Source organism: Sceloporus undulatus, chromosome 8 (assembly GCF_019175285.1).
Source record: "Sceloporus undulatus isolate JIND9_A2432 ecotype Alabama chromosome 8, SceUnd_v1.1, whole genome shotgun sequence".
Taxonomy (NCBI): Eukaryota; Metazoa; Chordata; class Lepidosauria; order Squamata; family Phrynosomatidae; genus Sceloporus; species Sceloporus undulatus.
This window is the reverse complement of record NC_056529.1, coordinates 35,686,326-35,703,077: the sequence shown is the minus strand read 5'-3', so window position 1 is coordinate 35,703,077 and position 16,752 is coordinate 35,686,326. Positions and strand designations below refer to the sequence as shown.

Genomic DNA, 16,752 nt, shown 5'->3' with positions numbered 1-16,752 from the left:
GTCATCTGTGTTCTCAAAGTAGCTCTCCATTAACTCTGTAATGGTTATTAGCCCTATAATGGCTCAAGTGTAGAGCTTGTTACTGTTCCAACATTCAAAGCCTTTGCAGGGCAGGAGGAGTCAGAGGAAGGGAGTGCTCCGATCCCCAGAAATAGCTATTGCAGGGGGAATTATTTATGGTTTTTGCACATTTGCAGGGGTCTTGTTCCTCTAACCTCTGAGAATGTGGAGGGCCGACTGTAATTCCCAGCATTCCGTAGCACTGAGCTATGGTTAAAATGATGCTATGGTTAAAGTAGTTAAAGTGACAAACTGGATTTTTTCTGCAGTGTGGATGCGCCAGTCATTAAAGATCTCATTCTGTCACATGTACCCATTAGTGCCACCTTCCTAAATCCCTGAGATAAGAATGGATTCTCAATTTAAACTCTCTCTCCTTTTTTTTTTGGTGGTCTCTCAATCCCCCCTCCTCCCCAAAGAGCTTCTTCATTGCCACTTCATGCCAACTGAAACGCCTGGAAACTGCAAGCCGTTCACCCATTTATTCTAACATTTCTGAGACTTTTCAAGGGCTCAGCATCATCCGTGCATACAAAGCTCAGCAGCGTTTTATTTTGCAAAATGATTTCAGTGTGGATGAAAACCAACGAGCATCTTTCCCTGCTGTGGTGGCTGACAGGTATAATATGACAGCTTCAGTGAATAGGGTGCCTCTATTCCTCATCTGCCCTGCTTCACAGAATAGTTGTTAGGATAGAATGGGGAAGAGGAGAGCCATGTAGGGGATGTTCTCACTAGGCGAAACCCCGCGTTCTGAATCGAATCCTAGGAGTGGTGTTCCTACTAGGAACCGATTTAAATCTAGAACTGTTCTAGAGCAACCCGCAATCATCCCCACTACAAATCGAATCGTGGAGCGGTTTAAAATTTTGAATTGTGTTTTCGTCATTTAACGCGTGTTAAAAAAGTACTAGGGTTGGACCTACGTTTTTCCCTTGAATCGGGATAGGAACCGGAGCATTCAAATAGGAACGACAGCCTTTGAAATCGGGTTAGCTGGATGGGAGGAGCGGAGTGCGATGGGGCTGGCCTTGGGGGAGTTGCCCTTTCTGTCCCCATCCGTCGTGGCTGTCGCCATTTTTGCTTCCCTCACCCCTTTGTCCGCTGTGGTCTTTCAATAAGAGATAAGGATTTTTTTTATTTTTTATTTTAATGGTTTACAGGCGCTTAATCTCTTCAGCGCTTTAAGCGCCTGAAGTCCCGGCTGCTCAAGCGCCTGCATCTGCCAAAGGACTACAAGGCTTCCCCCGGTGGGTTGCAACCTCCCCTCTGTGTGGGGAGAGCCCATTTCTAACGGAGGAGAGGCAGGAAGGTAAGCCTCCTCTCGAAGACGCATTCCCTGCCCGCTTGGGCTCTGATCTCGCCCAGGCAGAGAAGGGAAGGCTCCTCGCGAGGAGGCATCTGATCTCGCCCAGGCAGGGAATTGAAGGCTCCTCGCGAGGAGGCATCTGATCTCGCCCAGGCAGGGAAGGGAAGCTTCCTCGCGAGGAGGCATCTGATTTCACCCAGGCAGGGAAGGGCTCTGATCAATGGGGGGGGGAATAGAGCCTTTCTCCCTCCCTTTCTCAAATGGAATCTGCCTTCTCCTCCAACCCTGGAAAGAGAATCTTTGGGAAGAGTGCTCCCTCCCTGCTTTTCCAGCAGTGTGTGTGTGTGTGTGTGTATATATATATATATGGCAATTATAAAGTAACAACTTTTTTAATTTATGAAAAAACCCTCATCTGTAGTTCCAAACCCACTGTAGAAATAATACAGTTTGAGACCCCTTAACCTGCCCTGGCTCAGTGGTAAGGAATTATGGATGCAGAAGAGTCTCTACCCACTGAAACCCACTGCCTTCTCCTCCTTGATCCGATTTGGCAAACACACACACACGCACACACTACAGACAGACAGACAGACAGACACACACAATTATATATGAATACTCTCACACACACATGCATATATATATATATAAATGCATACACACACAAACATATAGGTATATACACACATATATATTTGTGTGTGTGTTTGCACACATGTATATATATATGCATATGAGTGTGTGTGTGTGTATATATATATATATATATATATAAGGTAATTATAAAGTAACAACTTTTTTAATTTATGAAAAAAACCCTCATCTGTAGTTCCAAACCCACTGTAGAAATAATACAGTTTGAGACCCCTTAACCTGCCCTGGCTCAGTACTAAGGAATTATGGGAACTGTTGTGTTTGTGAGACATTTATCCTCCTCTGCCAGAGAGTGCTGGTGCCATAATAAACTACCATTCCCAGGATTCCCTAGCACTGAGTTATGGCAGTTAATATGGGGAGACACAGAAGAGGACGTTTGAGCGATTAAGCGCCTTCATTGGTCCATTTGAAAAAAACAACCGCCAAAAATACATCGATTCACAAACTGTCAATGAAATGGAAACGATGCCAAAAGATAAATCGCTTCCAAATATTCCAGATTAACGTTACGTCATTCTGACGTACTATTGATTGACAGCTCCAAATAAGGTATGGAGGAGAAAAATCGATTTATTTAAACACCGATTTCATGCCAAGTAGGAACGCTTGCAGGTAAAAACTTCGATTAAAAAAACCAGATAGGAACAAAGAATAAAAGCGATTCGGAACGCGGGATAAGACCAGGGTTATTTTGAATCGGTTTTATTAAAAACGTTGTATTTTAAATCGTTTCAAATCTTAAGTGAGAACACCCTGGTAAGCTCCTTAAGCCCGTTGTAGTTAAGGTGGGGCAGAAAGGTAGCTAGTAAAATAAAATGAAGTTGTCTGTGGGGGGAGAGAGAATAGTGAATTAAGCCATCCTTGATTCTGATACAACAGGGCTCTTGATATATTTTATTTGTGAGTTGCTTTGGATCTGATTTTATCCTTAAAGGGTGGAGTGTAAATGCTTGCTTACATAAAATAAAGGAAATGTGTTTTTTAAAAATGTAATTAAATGAGAAATAATAAGATTCGCAAGTAAGGTCTTACTTTCTATTTTGTCATTCCAGATGGCTTGCCACAAACATAGAATTCTTAGGGAATAGCATCGTCCTGTTTGCAACTTTGCTTGCTGTGATAAGCAAGCAACGCCTCAGTCCAGGGCTTGTGGGGTTTTCCATTTCCTGTGCTCTGCAGGTAATCCCCCCAAATAGTAGCAACGTTAGCTACTCTGTGTCCCTCAGACCCACTGCAGTTTCCACACTGATAGGATCAGTTTCTAGATCATGACATACCATTTATTCCATTGCCCTTTTCCATATTTTCAAAGCCTTTCATTACTTTATATTGTATTGTGATTTCTGTCATGAAGATCTAAAGCTGCCTTAAACTGTGTTAATCTATTAGGTCATCTAGCCCAGTATCCCCTGTTCTGACTGGTAGCAGCTCTTTGCTAGACGTCTTTCCAATCATGCACTGCCTGGTCCTTTTTGAAATGTATTCTTGTGGGTTTAGAAACACCTGGCCTTGTCAGCTGACAGATTAGTTCCTGTGCTTCTCTTTTCTTTCGGCTAGATAACAGGCATTTTGAACTGGATGGTGCGTGCTTTGGCAGAGATGGACAACAACATTGTGTCTGTAGAGAGAGTGAAAGATTATTCACAGACACTCAAAGAAGTAAGTGCTGGATAAGGGAAGAATGATCTACCTGTATCAATTTCTTTCACATTTGAATTTACTTTGATTGAGAGTTCAATGGGAAGTCAGTTCGAAATGCAATTCGAATTCATGTAAATTTGCTGAACTAGCAAATTCACATGAATGCGTTCTGGCCCCACTTCCTTTTCATTCAAAATTAAGAAAAATTATATATCTAGCACTGTGTGATATCGTAGTAGGGCCAGAAGAAATTCTTCAACTGATCCATGAGCTAAAGTGCTGAAGCTAACAGGTTTAAATTCTGTAATCATCACAGTAATGCATTGGCTCTTTTCCACTTCTTTTAAGTTGAGCTGGAATCTGCCATTTTGAATTTGAGGTGCTGTTGTGTCTTTCTAGGCTCCTTGGACTTCAGACAATAAGCTTCAATATGAGAACTGGCCTACAGAAGGAAATATTGAATTTCGAGGATATAGCTTACGCTATAGGTCAGACTTAGAGTTCGCACTGAAGAATGTCAGCATACAGATCAATGGACCAAAAAAGGTAATGCATAAAATAAGAAAATAAGAGCTGAAGCTGTTGTTGTTGTTAAGTCTACTTCAGCTTAGCTAGTCGAAGATAATTTCACTGCACAAGCTGAAGAACAAGATGGTTCTCCCTCCTGTTTCTGTACAAAAACCATGTGGACTGACAGTTGGTGAAACTGTGTTCTCCAATGCATCTGAAACCAGTAGTTAGTTGAGAAGGTGCAGGACTGAATTCATGGAACCAGAAAGGAATTGCCAAGAAGCCAATTCCGCTATCCCCTTCATACCACCAGAATCTGATGCCTCGGTCTACCTCATGCTGGGACTGTCCTTGAGCCCTGCTGAGTCAAACCAAAATCCTATCTAAACCAGCAATCCTATTCCTCAATCACAGTGGCTATACGAAGCCTATAAGCTGGACACAAAGGCAACACTCTCCTACTCACAATGTTCAGAAACACTGCTCTGGATTAGGAGCCATAGATATGCTCTGTGAATTTGTCTGTTTCCCTTTTGAAGCCCTCTAAGCTTGAGGTCATCAACACACCTTGTGGCAGCAAATTTTCAAGTCTGAAAGGGCCTTGTGTATGTCAGGCACACACAATATAAAAAGAAGCTGCATTTTTTTCCTGGAATACACTTTTATCGCAGTAATATCCACAACATGACAGAGTAGAGTTGTCTTTTTCATCTTCAGTACTTTTACACTGGAGATCTCAGTGCTCAGAACTGGAGTGCTCTAACTATTGCTGAACTCTGAGATCTCCAGTAAAGCCTAGCCTACAAATAACAGAGGTGTCCCACATTTCTTGGGTTTTTTTTTTAAATCTGAAGAAAAGGAGAATTTTTTCAAGGCTGATAGCCTGAGTTTCAGTCTGTTATAACAAAAGAGTCATGCAGAACCTTAAAAATAAGAAAAACAATTAATTATAGTTTTTATACATTAACTATTTTATGGATTTTTGGTGCTGTGATATAAAAAAGCCTTATGGTTGTCTCATGGTAACAGAAGGAGCTGTAATTTTACAGCAGTGTTGGCAATACTAGGCAGCTGATGTGGGGGGTAGGCAGCAGCAGCAGCAGGCACCTTGGCATTCTTCTGGAGCTTCTCTGTCGGATGACAGAGCACCTGCTATCAAGCACAACCCTGCTCCTTAAACTGGTCTGTTGCTATCCCACCAGCAGTACTGAAGAAACCCCCTTTCCCCCTAGGTTGGTATAGCTGGAAGGACAGGTGCTGGGAAATCTTCTCTTGCAATGGGCCTTCTGAGACTAGTGGAAGCTGCTGAAGGAGAGATCTTGATTGATGGAATCAACATTGCCCAAATTGGTCTGCATGAACTGAGAAGCAAGGTTACAATTATCCCTCAGGTAGGAGATCAGCTTCTAAAGGCAATGATCAATAGGTGAGTAGGATGTGCTAAAAATTCCCCAGGGCAGAGCAGTGCCATTTCACAATGCCAGCCAGTCAGACATGCCTGCATCCATGATACATCAGGAAGAAACTCTGCTAGAGCCAGTCAGACATGCCTGCATCCATGATACATCAGGAAGAAACTCTGCTAGAACATGGCCACATAGCCCGAAAAACCCACAAAAAACTATGGATGCCGGCCATGAAAGCCTTCGACTTTACATCCATGATACTCCATTCCAATCCTTCTGCTACCTGCTACCCACTCCCCATTATTTATTTATTTATTTGTCAACATTTGTGGCCACTGTGCCCTAAAACACACTCAGTTTTCATTTGGCTGTTTTGAGGTCTCTTCCTCGCTGCTTTCAGATTATTTCTAAAAGTTTCTGTTTTGTTTTTTGGAATGTTTGCAATTGTTTTTGAAAGTTTGTTTTTTGGAATGTTTACCCAAGCCTATGATAGGTCTTCTTGAGTGTTGTTGTTTTGGCTGTAGAGGCAACAGTACGAACAGCCTTAACATCAGAAACAGAGGGAATAATGCAGATTTCGAGAGATGGACAATCTCTCCAAGTCTCTCCTTGAATGGGCTTGAGATTTCACCTCAAGGTTTTTCTTCCCCGAATCAGGAAATCTTTGAAGTTGATCTGAGTGGCATGGAAAACTTGCTGCCATACCGCACCCCCTGCCTGTCTGAACTGCCTTTCTGCTTCCCCCAACTTCTACAATACTTGCTCTTTCTGCCTTGTTTAGCACTAGGGGAGCAGTAGCTGCAAGCTTTCCTGAAGGAATGTTCCCTGCTACCAGTATACAGCAGAAGCCATCTTTCAGATGGGACATGTCACAAGGAGAGAGAGAGAAAAAAGGATAAATCCCCCCCAACCATCACTACTACTGCTGCTGATACTAAAACTCTTAGAAATTGCTCTGCCAGCATGACCACTAGTCATGCTGACTGGTAGATTTTCAGAGCTGTTGTCTAAAAAAGTAACTTTTCCCAACTCTGGTCTGATAATTATTAGAACTGGTTTCTAAGATGCCATCTGTGAGTTTCCCCAAAAGCTTAGTTCTAATTTGAGGTCACCCAACTGTGTGTGTGTGTGTGAGAGAGAGAGAGAGAGAGTACTGCTTCAGACTGCAAGGAGGCCTTACCACCCTTTCTTTCTTTCTTTCTTTCTTTCTTTCAAAAAACAATTCTGTCCTCAGAGAATTTTGGAGAAGGCGGGTCCCAAATGGGAAATGGTTAGTGTTCATTTAGCCTGTGTGCATGAAGTGGAATACAGTGGATGTTACAGTTGTCAACAGAGAGGATTGCTACAGATATTTGCAAAATTCATAGCACATTACAGCACAGACTAAAATTGGTTACTGTGCTTGGAAGATATAGTTATTAGCCAGAGAAGCTGCAATTAATTCTTCCACATCTAAGTACTTCAGGAAAGAATGGGCTTTTCTTCTTCCTCACTGCATAGCTGTGAGAGTTGCTATTGGTAGGGTCAGGATCTTTGTATAGCTGCTTCCAAGTATGAGAGTTTCCTTTGACTAGCTACTGCAAACCCTGTATAAGACCCTGCTTTCAGGTGTGGTGTTAAGACCATATTTCTCATGAATTAGGGCCCTTCAAAAATAGGAAAAATGCTGGGCTTTTTTGCTAAGAAACAATTGCTGTATGCATTAGTCATCAAAAAATCTTTTTTAACACCAGCAGCTTTGTCTCATCATACATGACACAGCCCAGACTCAGGCTGACCTCAGTGAGAAGGAGCCTACAGAAGCCCTAATCGGATGTTTTTAATATAAGGGTTAAGTAAATATTCAAGGAGAGGAATGCATGGGACCTGCCCCTGCCATTATCCTTTTGCTTGAACGAAAGAAGAGAACCTCTTTTACCTGTGGAAGCTCTCCACATAAGCCACAACCTTGGAAACCAGGGCCTAGAATCACATAGACCCAAAATGCATGGGCCAAATAAAGTGACTTCTGGCTGCTTTGGGTGCATGGCATTTCAATGATGGATGCTCCCAAAACAGCCAGAAGCCATGCTGGCTCAAAGAACCAGATGCAAAAGGAGTCTATTTGAAACGACTCCTGACTGGAATGGTTTGGGACTGCAGGTGGTGGCCCGCTTTGGGAATAGGCCATACAGTCCCCATGGTCCTGGTCCGATCGCAGCCAGAACGGCCAGAAGACTCTCTTTAACAGCCGTCTGCTTCACCCCATACAGAGTCATTATGCATAAATTGCATCCTCCACTTTATTCTTATTACTTTTCATATAAGCAAAGTGACAATGGAAGGGGACAGAATTAGTGAGCTTCCTATCCATGTCTTTACTTGAGTCTCATATAAAACAGCCCATTAGGGCTTGTCTCTTACATTTTTCCCACTTTGCTTAGGATCCTGTTTTGTTTTCTGGGTCTCTGAGAATGAATGTTGATCCCTTGAATGAACACTCTGATGAAGACATCTGGACCGCTTTGGAACTGATGCTGCTGAAGGGCTTTATTCTGGATCTCCCTGATCAGTTGTCCTATGAGTGTTCTGAAAGAGGTGGAAATCTGAGGTATCCAAAACAGAGAGTAGGAAAAGAAATGCTCTTCTTTATATTTGAGATTATAGGCTGATCAAAAGGCTCATTTATGTGTCAGTTTCTCATTGGTCTCCCCACCCTTCCCAGAATGAATCTACCTTTATAGCATTATTATTGTTGCTGTTGTTGACCATCATCTAAAGATACAGTATTGCATTAAACAGATTTTCTGCCAAACAATCATATAATCCAGTATGTCAATTTAAAAAGCAATAAAACACAGTACATACTTCTGGGAAAGTTTCCCCTGGCAACAGCCTGTCCATAAATGCAAGGTCTTTATCCAAGGCCCTCCTTTGGGTGTTTCCATCATTTGAAATTAGAAGAAGGCATTTTGGTTTGTGGCACCCTGATTTCTGAACTCTCACTGCTGAGATGCTCTCCTGAAAACTATCTTGTCTTGCTAGATTTTGATCGTGCAAGGGTCATTCTGTTTAAGGTAGGTGGTGTGGTACAAAAACAAAACATAACTTATTATTATATACTATAAAATTCCTAATGTTCCTAACTGTTCCTGACTGTTGGTTGAGCTGAAACCATCCAAGACCTTATAATGGCAAGCAGAGGTTGTTCTGTGTTGTCTAGGACCATGGTTCCCAACTTTTGTTCTTTTAGCTATTTTGGTCTTCAGCTCCTAGAAGTTCCAGTCAGTGTAACTAATTGCCAGGTCTTCTGGGAAGGATCAAAGGCTATGCCTAGGAGACTGAACAACTGACAGAGACTCGTGCTCAGTGTCTCAGGATGATGATAAGATTAACATCCTCCAGACATGAGAGACTGGGAGAAATTAATGTCCTTGTTATTTAGGGAAAGTGGCCTGAATCTCACCCTCATTTGAGGTCATGTCATCATCTATGTCAATGATAAGGTCAACCTGTTATTTTCATCTGCAGCTCCTGTTTCCCTTACTCTCTGCCATGCTGGCTGGGGCTTTTGGGGAAATGGAACTCCAAAATACATGGAAGACCAAATTATCATTGTTGTTGTTGTTGTTGTTGTTGTTGTTATATTTATTTATATCCCTCCCTTTCCCAAAACTGGGACTCAGGAAGGGTTACAATTTTAAAAAACCAGTACAGTTAAAAGCATACAAAATAGTACATTAAAACAGCATTGAATTACTACAATATTATAACAATAAAATAAGATTAAAGATAAAAATGTTTATCTTTAGAACAATATAACACCCCAACCTGTTCTTTAACAAATTTCTGTTTTGAATGCCTATCTGAACAGGAAGGCCTTCGCCTGCTGGTAGAAGGCCAGCAAGGAAAGGATCATTCTGGCCTCCCTGGGAAGGAAGTTCCACAGTCTAGGGGCAGCAACCAAGAAGGCCCTCTCTTGTGTCCCCACCAACCATGCTTGTGATGGTGGTGAGAAGGAGAGCAGGGCCTGAGGATCTCAGAGCCTGCACCAGCTCATACAGGGAGATATGATCTGCATTTTAGCCTGGCCCTGAGCCATAGAAGGCTCAGCCAGTGGAGCTGTTTCAATGGGGGCATGGTGTGGTCCCTATAACCTGCCCCTGTTAACAGTCTGGCTGTAGCTCGTTGGACCAGCTGGAGTTTCTGAACACTCTTCAGAGGCAACCCATGTAGACTATGTTACAGTAGTCCAAACAGGATGTAACCAAGGCATGTATCACCATAGCCATATCCAACATCTCAAGGAACAGGGTCAGTTGGCGTACACACTTTAAATGTTCAAAAGCACTCCTGGTCACTGTAGAGACCTGAGCCTCCAGGTTCAAAGCTGAGTCCAGGAGTACTCCAAAACTGTGAACATGCATCTTCAGGGGGAGTGTAACCCCATCTAACACAGGCTGAATTCCTATTCCCTGACCTGCCTTCCAACTGGCCAGGAGCACCTCTGTCTTTTCTAAATTAAGTTCCAATTTGTTTGTCCATGAGTGATGACAGTCACTAGTTTAGGACCAGGATAGCCTCCTTGGATTGAGGTAGAAAGAAGTAGTAGAGCTGAGCGTCATCCACATATTGGTAGCACTGCATCCCAAAATCTATGTTAATGCAAAGCTTCTAAGCATTATTTTTCCTAGGTGTTTTTTTTTCATTTTTAATTCTACTGTGATTTTTTTTTTTTTAGTCCTGCCTTTTACTTCTGTTGGCTGTGATGTTGATATATGTTGTGTTTTATGGACTGTTGTCAACAGCCCAAAGTGGCAGTATAGAAATGTATAAAATAAAGAATGGCAGAGAAATATTCAGTCAAGTTGTTTTCCTAGGAGACAAAGATCCACCTCTTACTGTCCTCTAATCCATCCTCCAGTGTTGGCCAGCGGCAGCTCATCTGCCTGACACGAGCACTGCTTCAGAAACGCAAAATTATCTTTCTGGATGAGGCCACGGCAGCTTTGGATCTTGAAACAGATCTCCAGATTCAATCTACCATAAGGACTCAGTTTAGGAACTGCACAGTTCTTACAATAGCCCACCGCATCAGCACTCTTATGGACTGTGACAGGTAAGACTTTCTTAGCTTATAATTACTGCTGGTGCATTATGTCAGTCTCCTCCAACCTGATGCCGTCCAGATGTTTTGGGCCACAGTTCCCATCATCCCAATTCACCATGGGAGTCATGGCAGAGGATGATGAGAGTTGTAACCCAGTATGAGGTGTTCACAATGGCTGCTCTCAGGTTGTGGAATTCTGCTTCAAAGGGAGACTACACTGTGTCCTCCTCAAATTGTCCTTCCATTGGTAGGCAAAGATCTTTTTGTTCAGGAAGGCTTTAAGCAGCTGTCTGAGTGCTGAGGAAGGCCTTTTTACCAGACAGATGCTATACTTCTTCATTTACATATTTTCAACATGCTTGTCAATTGTGTTTTAAGGGCAAGGGGAAAAGGCAGCCCAAGTCTAGAAGAGCAACCATATTTCTCTTTGCTTTGGCTGCAGCTGCAGGTGAGGTGGGCTGCTTTTTGCTCACCTGAGTCATCTCTCCCCTTTATCCCCACTGGCCAGTAAACCCAACTGCAGTTTGGGCACTCAGGCGTTTATCAGATGAGGTTTCTGCAGCTCAGATCTGGGGCTTCTGCAGATTGGGCCATTCACATTGACATGATAAGGAGAATGTATTTTCATACCTGGTAGCTTTAAATGTGAATCCTTACTGACTCCTCATTTTGTGGCGATTTGGTGAGTTCGCTAAATAAGTGGATTGACACAATTCACATTGGGGCTCAGTTCGAACTCATTGCGAATTGGTCTGGTGTGGAATCCCAATCCTGAACACGATCGCAAGACCCCCAGGTTGCAAATCTCCCATGATGCCCTGCTGAAATGTGCCCCATTTACTTCCGGTGGCTCTTTTTGCTTTCAGGGCAACCGGGGCTCCATTGGAGCTCTCTCTCTGCTTCCCCCCTCTTCCCCAATGCAACTTCGGCAGAGCAGCCAGCGCTTTCTCCCTCTCTGCCTCTCTCTCTCACACACACACATATCCCTGGCAGCCAAATTCAAAGGGATCCTGTGTCAGAGCCCCATCCATTTCATCCTCATGTACATCTATCCAAAGGATGTATACTAATGTTTGCAAAATAGATGTGAAGGAAATGAAACACGAGGATGGAGGGAGAGATGGAACTCCCAGAATTCCATAGCCTCGAGTCAAGGACCCCACAACAAACTCAAACTCCCATAATAGTAATACTTTATTTTTAAAATAATAATAATAATAATAATAATAATAATAATAATAATAATTTAGGTTACTAGTTGGCCGAGGCACCAGAACTCTCTTGCAGAGAAGGCTCAATGTCAATTTCATGCACATCTACATCCATCCTCCTGTCAATCTCAACATCTATCTCACACACATACATACACATACACTCATACACACACACACACACACACGTACGTACGTACACCAGAGCTCTCTGGCAGAGAAGGCTCAATGTCTCTGGACACTACAGTTCCCAGAATTCCATAGCACTGAGCCAGGATAGTTAAACTGGAGTTAAACTGGATTATCTCCCCAGTGTGGATGCAACCTAAGAGAAGGCAACTGAATGACAGGAGGATGGTTGTAGATAATATATAGATATAGCTCTTTAAGGGCTTTTGGACTTCAGCTCCCAGAATCCCAGGCTATTGGCCAACATGGCTGAGGCTTTTGGGAGCTGAAGTCCAGGATCCTTTAAAGGGCACAGTTTGGGGATCACTGGGATAGATATAGATGTGGATGAATTGGCTCAGGGCTGTGACACGGAAGACCCTTTGAATTTGGCTGCCAGGGAAGGGAAACTAGAAGGGAGAAAGAAAAAAGGGGCAGCTGTCATTCAGGTGAGGCTTGCATTCGCATGAAAGTGGAGCCTGGCTCCCTTCTTAGCCCCGGAAGTGCAAAGGTTCAGGATGCCTTCAGGGCCCCACTGAGCATGTGCAAGGGTCCCAATTCGAATCATTGAATCCCCCATGGTATACACCAGTGTGGAACTACAATTTGCACTCACTCCGCTTTCCCTGAATCCACATCATGTGACTTCTTTCAATTTGATTCCTCCTCAGTTCGGAAGGGCAACAGAAGAGCAACCAGGTATGAAAATACATTCTCCTTATCATGTCAATGCGAATGGCCCAATCTGCAAAAGCCCAGATCTGAGCTGCAGAAACCTCGTCTGATAAACGCCTCAGTCTGTAAAAGATTCACCATCACTGATCTATGCAGTTGAAAGTTTTGCTATAGTCTGTAAAACACATGCTGATCTTCTTTTGGAATTATTTGGTGTACTCCAGCAGCCATTGTATGTTTGCAGTGCATAATTTCGCTTGCATGGGAAATTAATGCTATGATCCTATAGTTGCTACAGTCTTTTGTGTCTCCTTTTTGTGAACTGAGATGTAAAACAAAATGCACTTAAACCCAGTTCAAGTATCTAAGTTTATATTTGTGTCCTATAATTGGTCACCATGGCAACTTTGGAGTTTATCAGACAAGGGGAATTGGAAGTATAATCCGATGGCAATCTGAACGCAATCATGGGGTTTAACATTATTGCATGATAACCCACTACATACAAATTCGGGCAATGGGAAGTCAGTCCAAACGCAATCATGAGTTTCACATTATTGCATGATAGACTGCCACATGCAAATTCAGGCAATGGCATGCTATTTTTGGGCAATGGGGAGCCAGTTCGAATGCAATGCGTATTCACATAATTGCGCGAAACTGGCGACTTTAAATGAATGCATTCTGGCCCCACTTTTAGGGTTGCCATATCCCGCTGGTGGGCGGGACTTTTCCGGTTTTGGGCGGGGCCACATGGTCCCTCCCTGTTTTGGCCCCGCCCATGGGATTTCGCTCACCCCCGGGCTGAGGGGAGTATTCCCTCCCCGCCTTAGCCCCGTCCCCGTTGCCACAGCAGCAAGGGCAGGGCGAAGGCCGGGAGGGCAAGCCTCCCTGGGAGGAGTATTCCCTCCCCGCCTTAGCCCCGCCCCCGTCACCACAGCAGCGAGGGCGGGGCCCAGGTCCGGGACTCCTATTCAAATATAGGACACAAAAAATTTTGTCCTACATTTGAAAATTTTGTCCTACATTTGTGTCGGTTTGGAGGTCCGGACCTATGGCAACCCTACCCACTTTCTTTTTATTCGAATTTAAGAGAAATTCCTTCCGTTTGATAAACTCATTTGATTATTTGCTTTTTCAGCTGCAACAGACTAACACAGCTAATTCCCTCCTCCCCATGAAAATGTTGTTTTAACTAATTTGTTCCTTGATAGCTTAAGGAAATGTTATGCTGAACTGGCTTTGCTGTGACCAGGAACATATCCTAATGTTGACATTTCTTTTAATGTTTTCAGAATTATAGTTATGGAAAGTGGTCAGGTGGCAGAATTTGACACTCCACTGAACTTAATATCCCAGAAGGGACTATTCTACAGAATGGCTGAAGAATCAGGGCTGGTGTGATGTCTGAACTCAAGGAATAAATTGTTCAGAAAGATCAAAGCAAGAAATGAACCAGAACTCACTTGAAAAAAAGGTCTCTGCTGGGTCTGAAACAGCCCTGTTTGATGTCAATAAGATAGCAAAATTGCCCTCCCTTCTCCTCTATAGCAGTGCTTATCAAAGTGGTGGTCCCTGGAGGAGTTTCCAGAAAAGAAAGAAATTATTGTTATTGTTATTATTATAACTACATTTTCTTATATCCTACCTTTCTCCCCATGTAGGGACTCAAGGCGGTGAACAAAACTTAGAACAATACAATTTAAAAACAGTACAACATTAGAATATATAAACATAAAAAGTAAAAAAATTAAGGAATTTTAAGAGTTAAAACAATTATGAACTAAAATGTATTGTATTAAAATACAAACCTTAAAATTTAAATGGGACATCATTTAAAAACCAGCCCTTATCAGCTTGAAAAGGCCTTGACAGCACAATAATGTCTTTATCTGCTTCTGAACAGATAGCTTATAGATGGAGCCATCCTGGCCTGTCTAGGGAGGAGTTCCAAAGCTTGGGAAGAGCCACTGAGAAGGCCCTCTCTCTTGTTCCCACCAAACAAGCCTGAGACGGTGGTGGGACAAAGAGAAGGCCCTCTCTGGATGATCTCAACACTCTAGTGGGAGTGTTGTGTCTAGTGGGAAATACAATCCTTCAAATAACCTGGACCCAAGCTGTAAAGGGTTTTATAGGTCAAAACCAGCACTTTGAAATGTGCCAGGAAACAGGCCAGCAGCCATTGGAGCTCTTGCAACAAGGGAGTTGTATGCTCCCTATAGCCAGCTCCAGTTAACCTGGCTGCAGCTCTTTAGGCCAACTGAAGTTTCTACCTCATGTTGAGTGCACTACAGTAATCCAAACGGGATGTACCACCGTGGCCAGATCTGACAATTATAGCCAACTACAGTGGTACCCCGGGATACGAATGCGCCGCCTTACGAAATTTCCGGGTTACGAAAAAAATCAATTGAAAAAAACTGTTCCGGGTTACGAAGGTTATTTCGGGTTACGAAAGAGATTTTGGTGCTTTTCGGCGCTTTTTCGCACCAAATCGCGGCTTTTCCCCATTAGCGCCTATGGGTTTTCGGCTTGCGAAAGCCTTTCGGGTTACGAAAGCGGCGGCGGAACGAATTAAATTCGTAACCCGGGGTACCCCTGTATGTAATGCCAGTCCCTGGAATGCTGAAAAAAATAATTTGTACATTAGACTGAGAGACACTGCCCTATAGGACTGAGTATTGAGGGACAAACCCCATCTTTTGTGGGAAGACAGTACCAATAATTGGTATGGAGGCGACAACCTGATTTGTTTGCTCTCTATGGCGCAAGATGATGGTACCACCAACAGGCCATCAGTATGGAGGCATCAGACACTTCTTCTGTTTGCTCTGTATGAAATACAAAGATGGTATTGATGGAAAAATCACATCGTCTGTTTGTCCTTATGGAGCAAAAAGATGGTATCAATGATCAACCCTTGATATAGAGCAGTAGTCCCCAAACTGTGTCCTTTAAGAAATTTTTGACTTCAGCTTTGTTGGCCAATAGTCTGAGATTCTGGGAACTGAAGTCCAAAATCCCTTAAAGAGCACAGTTTGGGGACCAATCATATAGAGGGACCAACTTCATCTGATTCCTCTGTATGGAGTGAAGATATGGTAGCCTCTGTGGGCCCTTAATATGTCTTCTCCAAAAGGAGTGTCAGGACAGTCTGTAGCCATTGGGTATGCCTACATGGTTTCTATCAGATGCTTCTCTTTGGTGTAAGTGTAGGCTGCCTGAGTGCCAATTGATCCAGTGAGTCCGTGGGTTGGAACTGAAGAGTATTGAGATGTGGTGTGGAACAAGAAGCTGATGATCTGTCAGACTGTTTCCTAACTGCCCAAGAAGCCTCTGATATGCTTTGCTCATACAGTAGAGTTGTTAACTTCACCTCTATATTACAATGGACCTATGCCAAGCCCAAAAGGCAAGGCAAGCAGCCATTTGGCTCTCGTATTTCACCAGAACATACAGTACTACTTTTAAAGAGATCTGGGAGTCCAAGTAGACCACAAGTTTAACATGAGTCAACATTGTGATGCGGCAGCTAAAAAGGCCAATGCGATTCTTGGCTGCATCAATAGAAGTATAGTGTCTAGATCAAGGGAAGTAATAGTGCCACTCTATTCTGTTTTGGTCAGGCCTCACCTGGAATATTGTGTCCAGTTCTGGGCACCACAATTTAAAAAGGACATTGAGAAACTGGAGCGGGTCCAAAGGAGGGCGACTAAAATGGTGGAAACCATGCCCTATGAGGAACGCCTTAGGGAGCTGGGGATGTTTAGCCTGGAGAAGAGAAGGTTAAGAGGTGATATGAGAGCCCTGTTTAAATACTTGAAGGGATGTCATATTGAGGAGGGAGCAAGCTTGTTTTCTGCTGCTCCAGAGAACAGGACTCAGAATATTGGATGCAAGCTCCAGGAAAAGGGATTCCACCTCAACATTAGGAGGAACTTCCTGACAGTAAGGGCTGTTCGACAGTGGAACAAATTGCTTCTTCGGAGTGTAGTGGAGTTTCCTTCCTTGGAGGTCTTTAAA

At 43.2% G+C, this 16,752-nt stretch overlaps 1 protein-coding gene across 9 annotated transcripts in view; it reads left to right on the top strand.

Moving 5' to 3' along the window:
• Window positions 1-14,385, top strand: part of ABCC6 (ATP binding cassette subfamily C member 6) — a 337,990-nt gene extending 323,605 nt beyond the window's left edge. For 5 of the 9 annotated variants that reach the window (XM_042437337.1, XM_042437339.1, XM_042437340.1 and 2 more), the window contains 8 exons: window positions 480-679; window positions 3,082-3,208; window positions 3,587-3,688; window positions 4,070-4,216; window positions 5,413-5,571; window positions 8,010-8,176; window positions 10,490-10,684; window positions 14,025-14,385. In XM_042437337.1, coding sequence (XP_042293271.1) covers window positions 480-679; window positions 3,082-3,208; window positions 3,587-3,688; window positions 4,070-4,216; window positions 5,413-5,571; window positions 8,010-8,176; window positions 10,490-10,684; window positions 14,025-14,133 — 1,206 coding nt within the window. In that variant the 3' untranslated portion in view covers window positions 14,134-14,385. Of the gene's footprint in view, window positions 1-479; window positions 680-3,081; window positions 3,209-3,586; window positions 3,689-4,069; window positions 4,217-5,412; window positions 5,572-8,009; window positions 8,177-10,489; window positions 10,685-12,725; window positions 12,754-14,024 lie in introns of those variants that run through there. The other 4 variants (XM_042437338.1, XR_006100478.1, XR_006100479.1 and 1 more) reach the window with 4 other exon arrangements.
• Window positions 14,386-16,752: the final 2,367 nt, after the last annotated feature.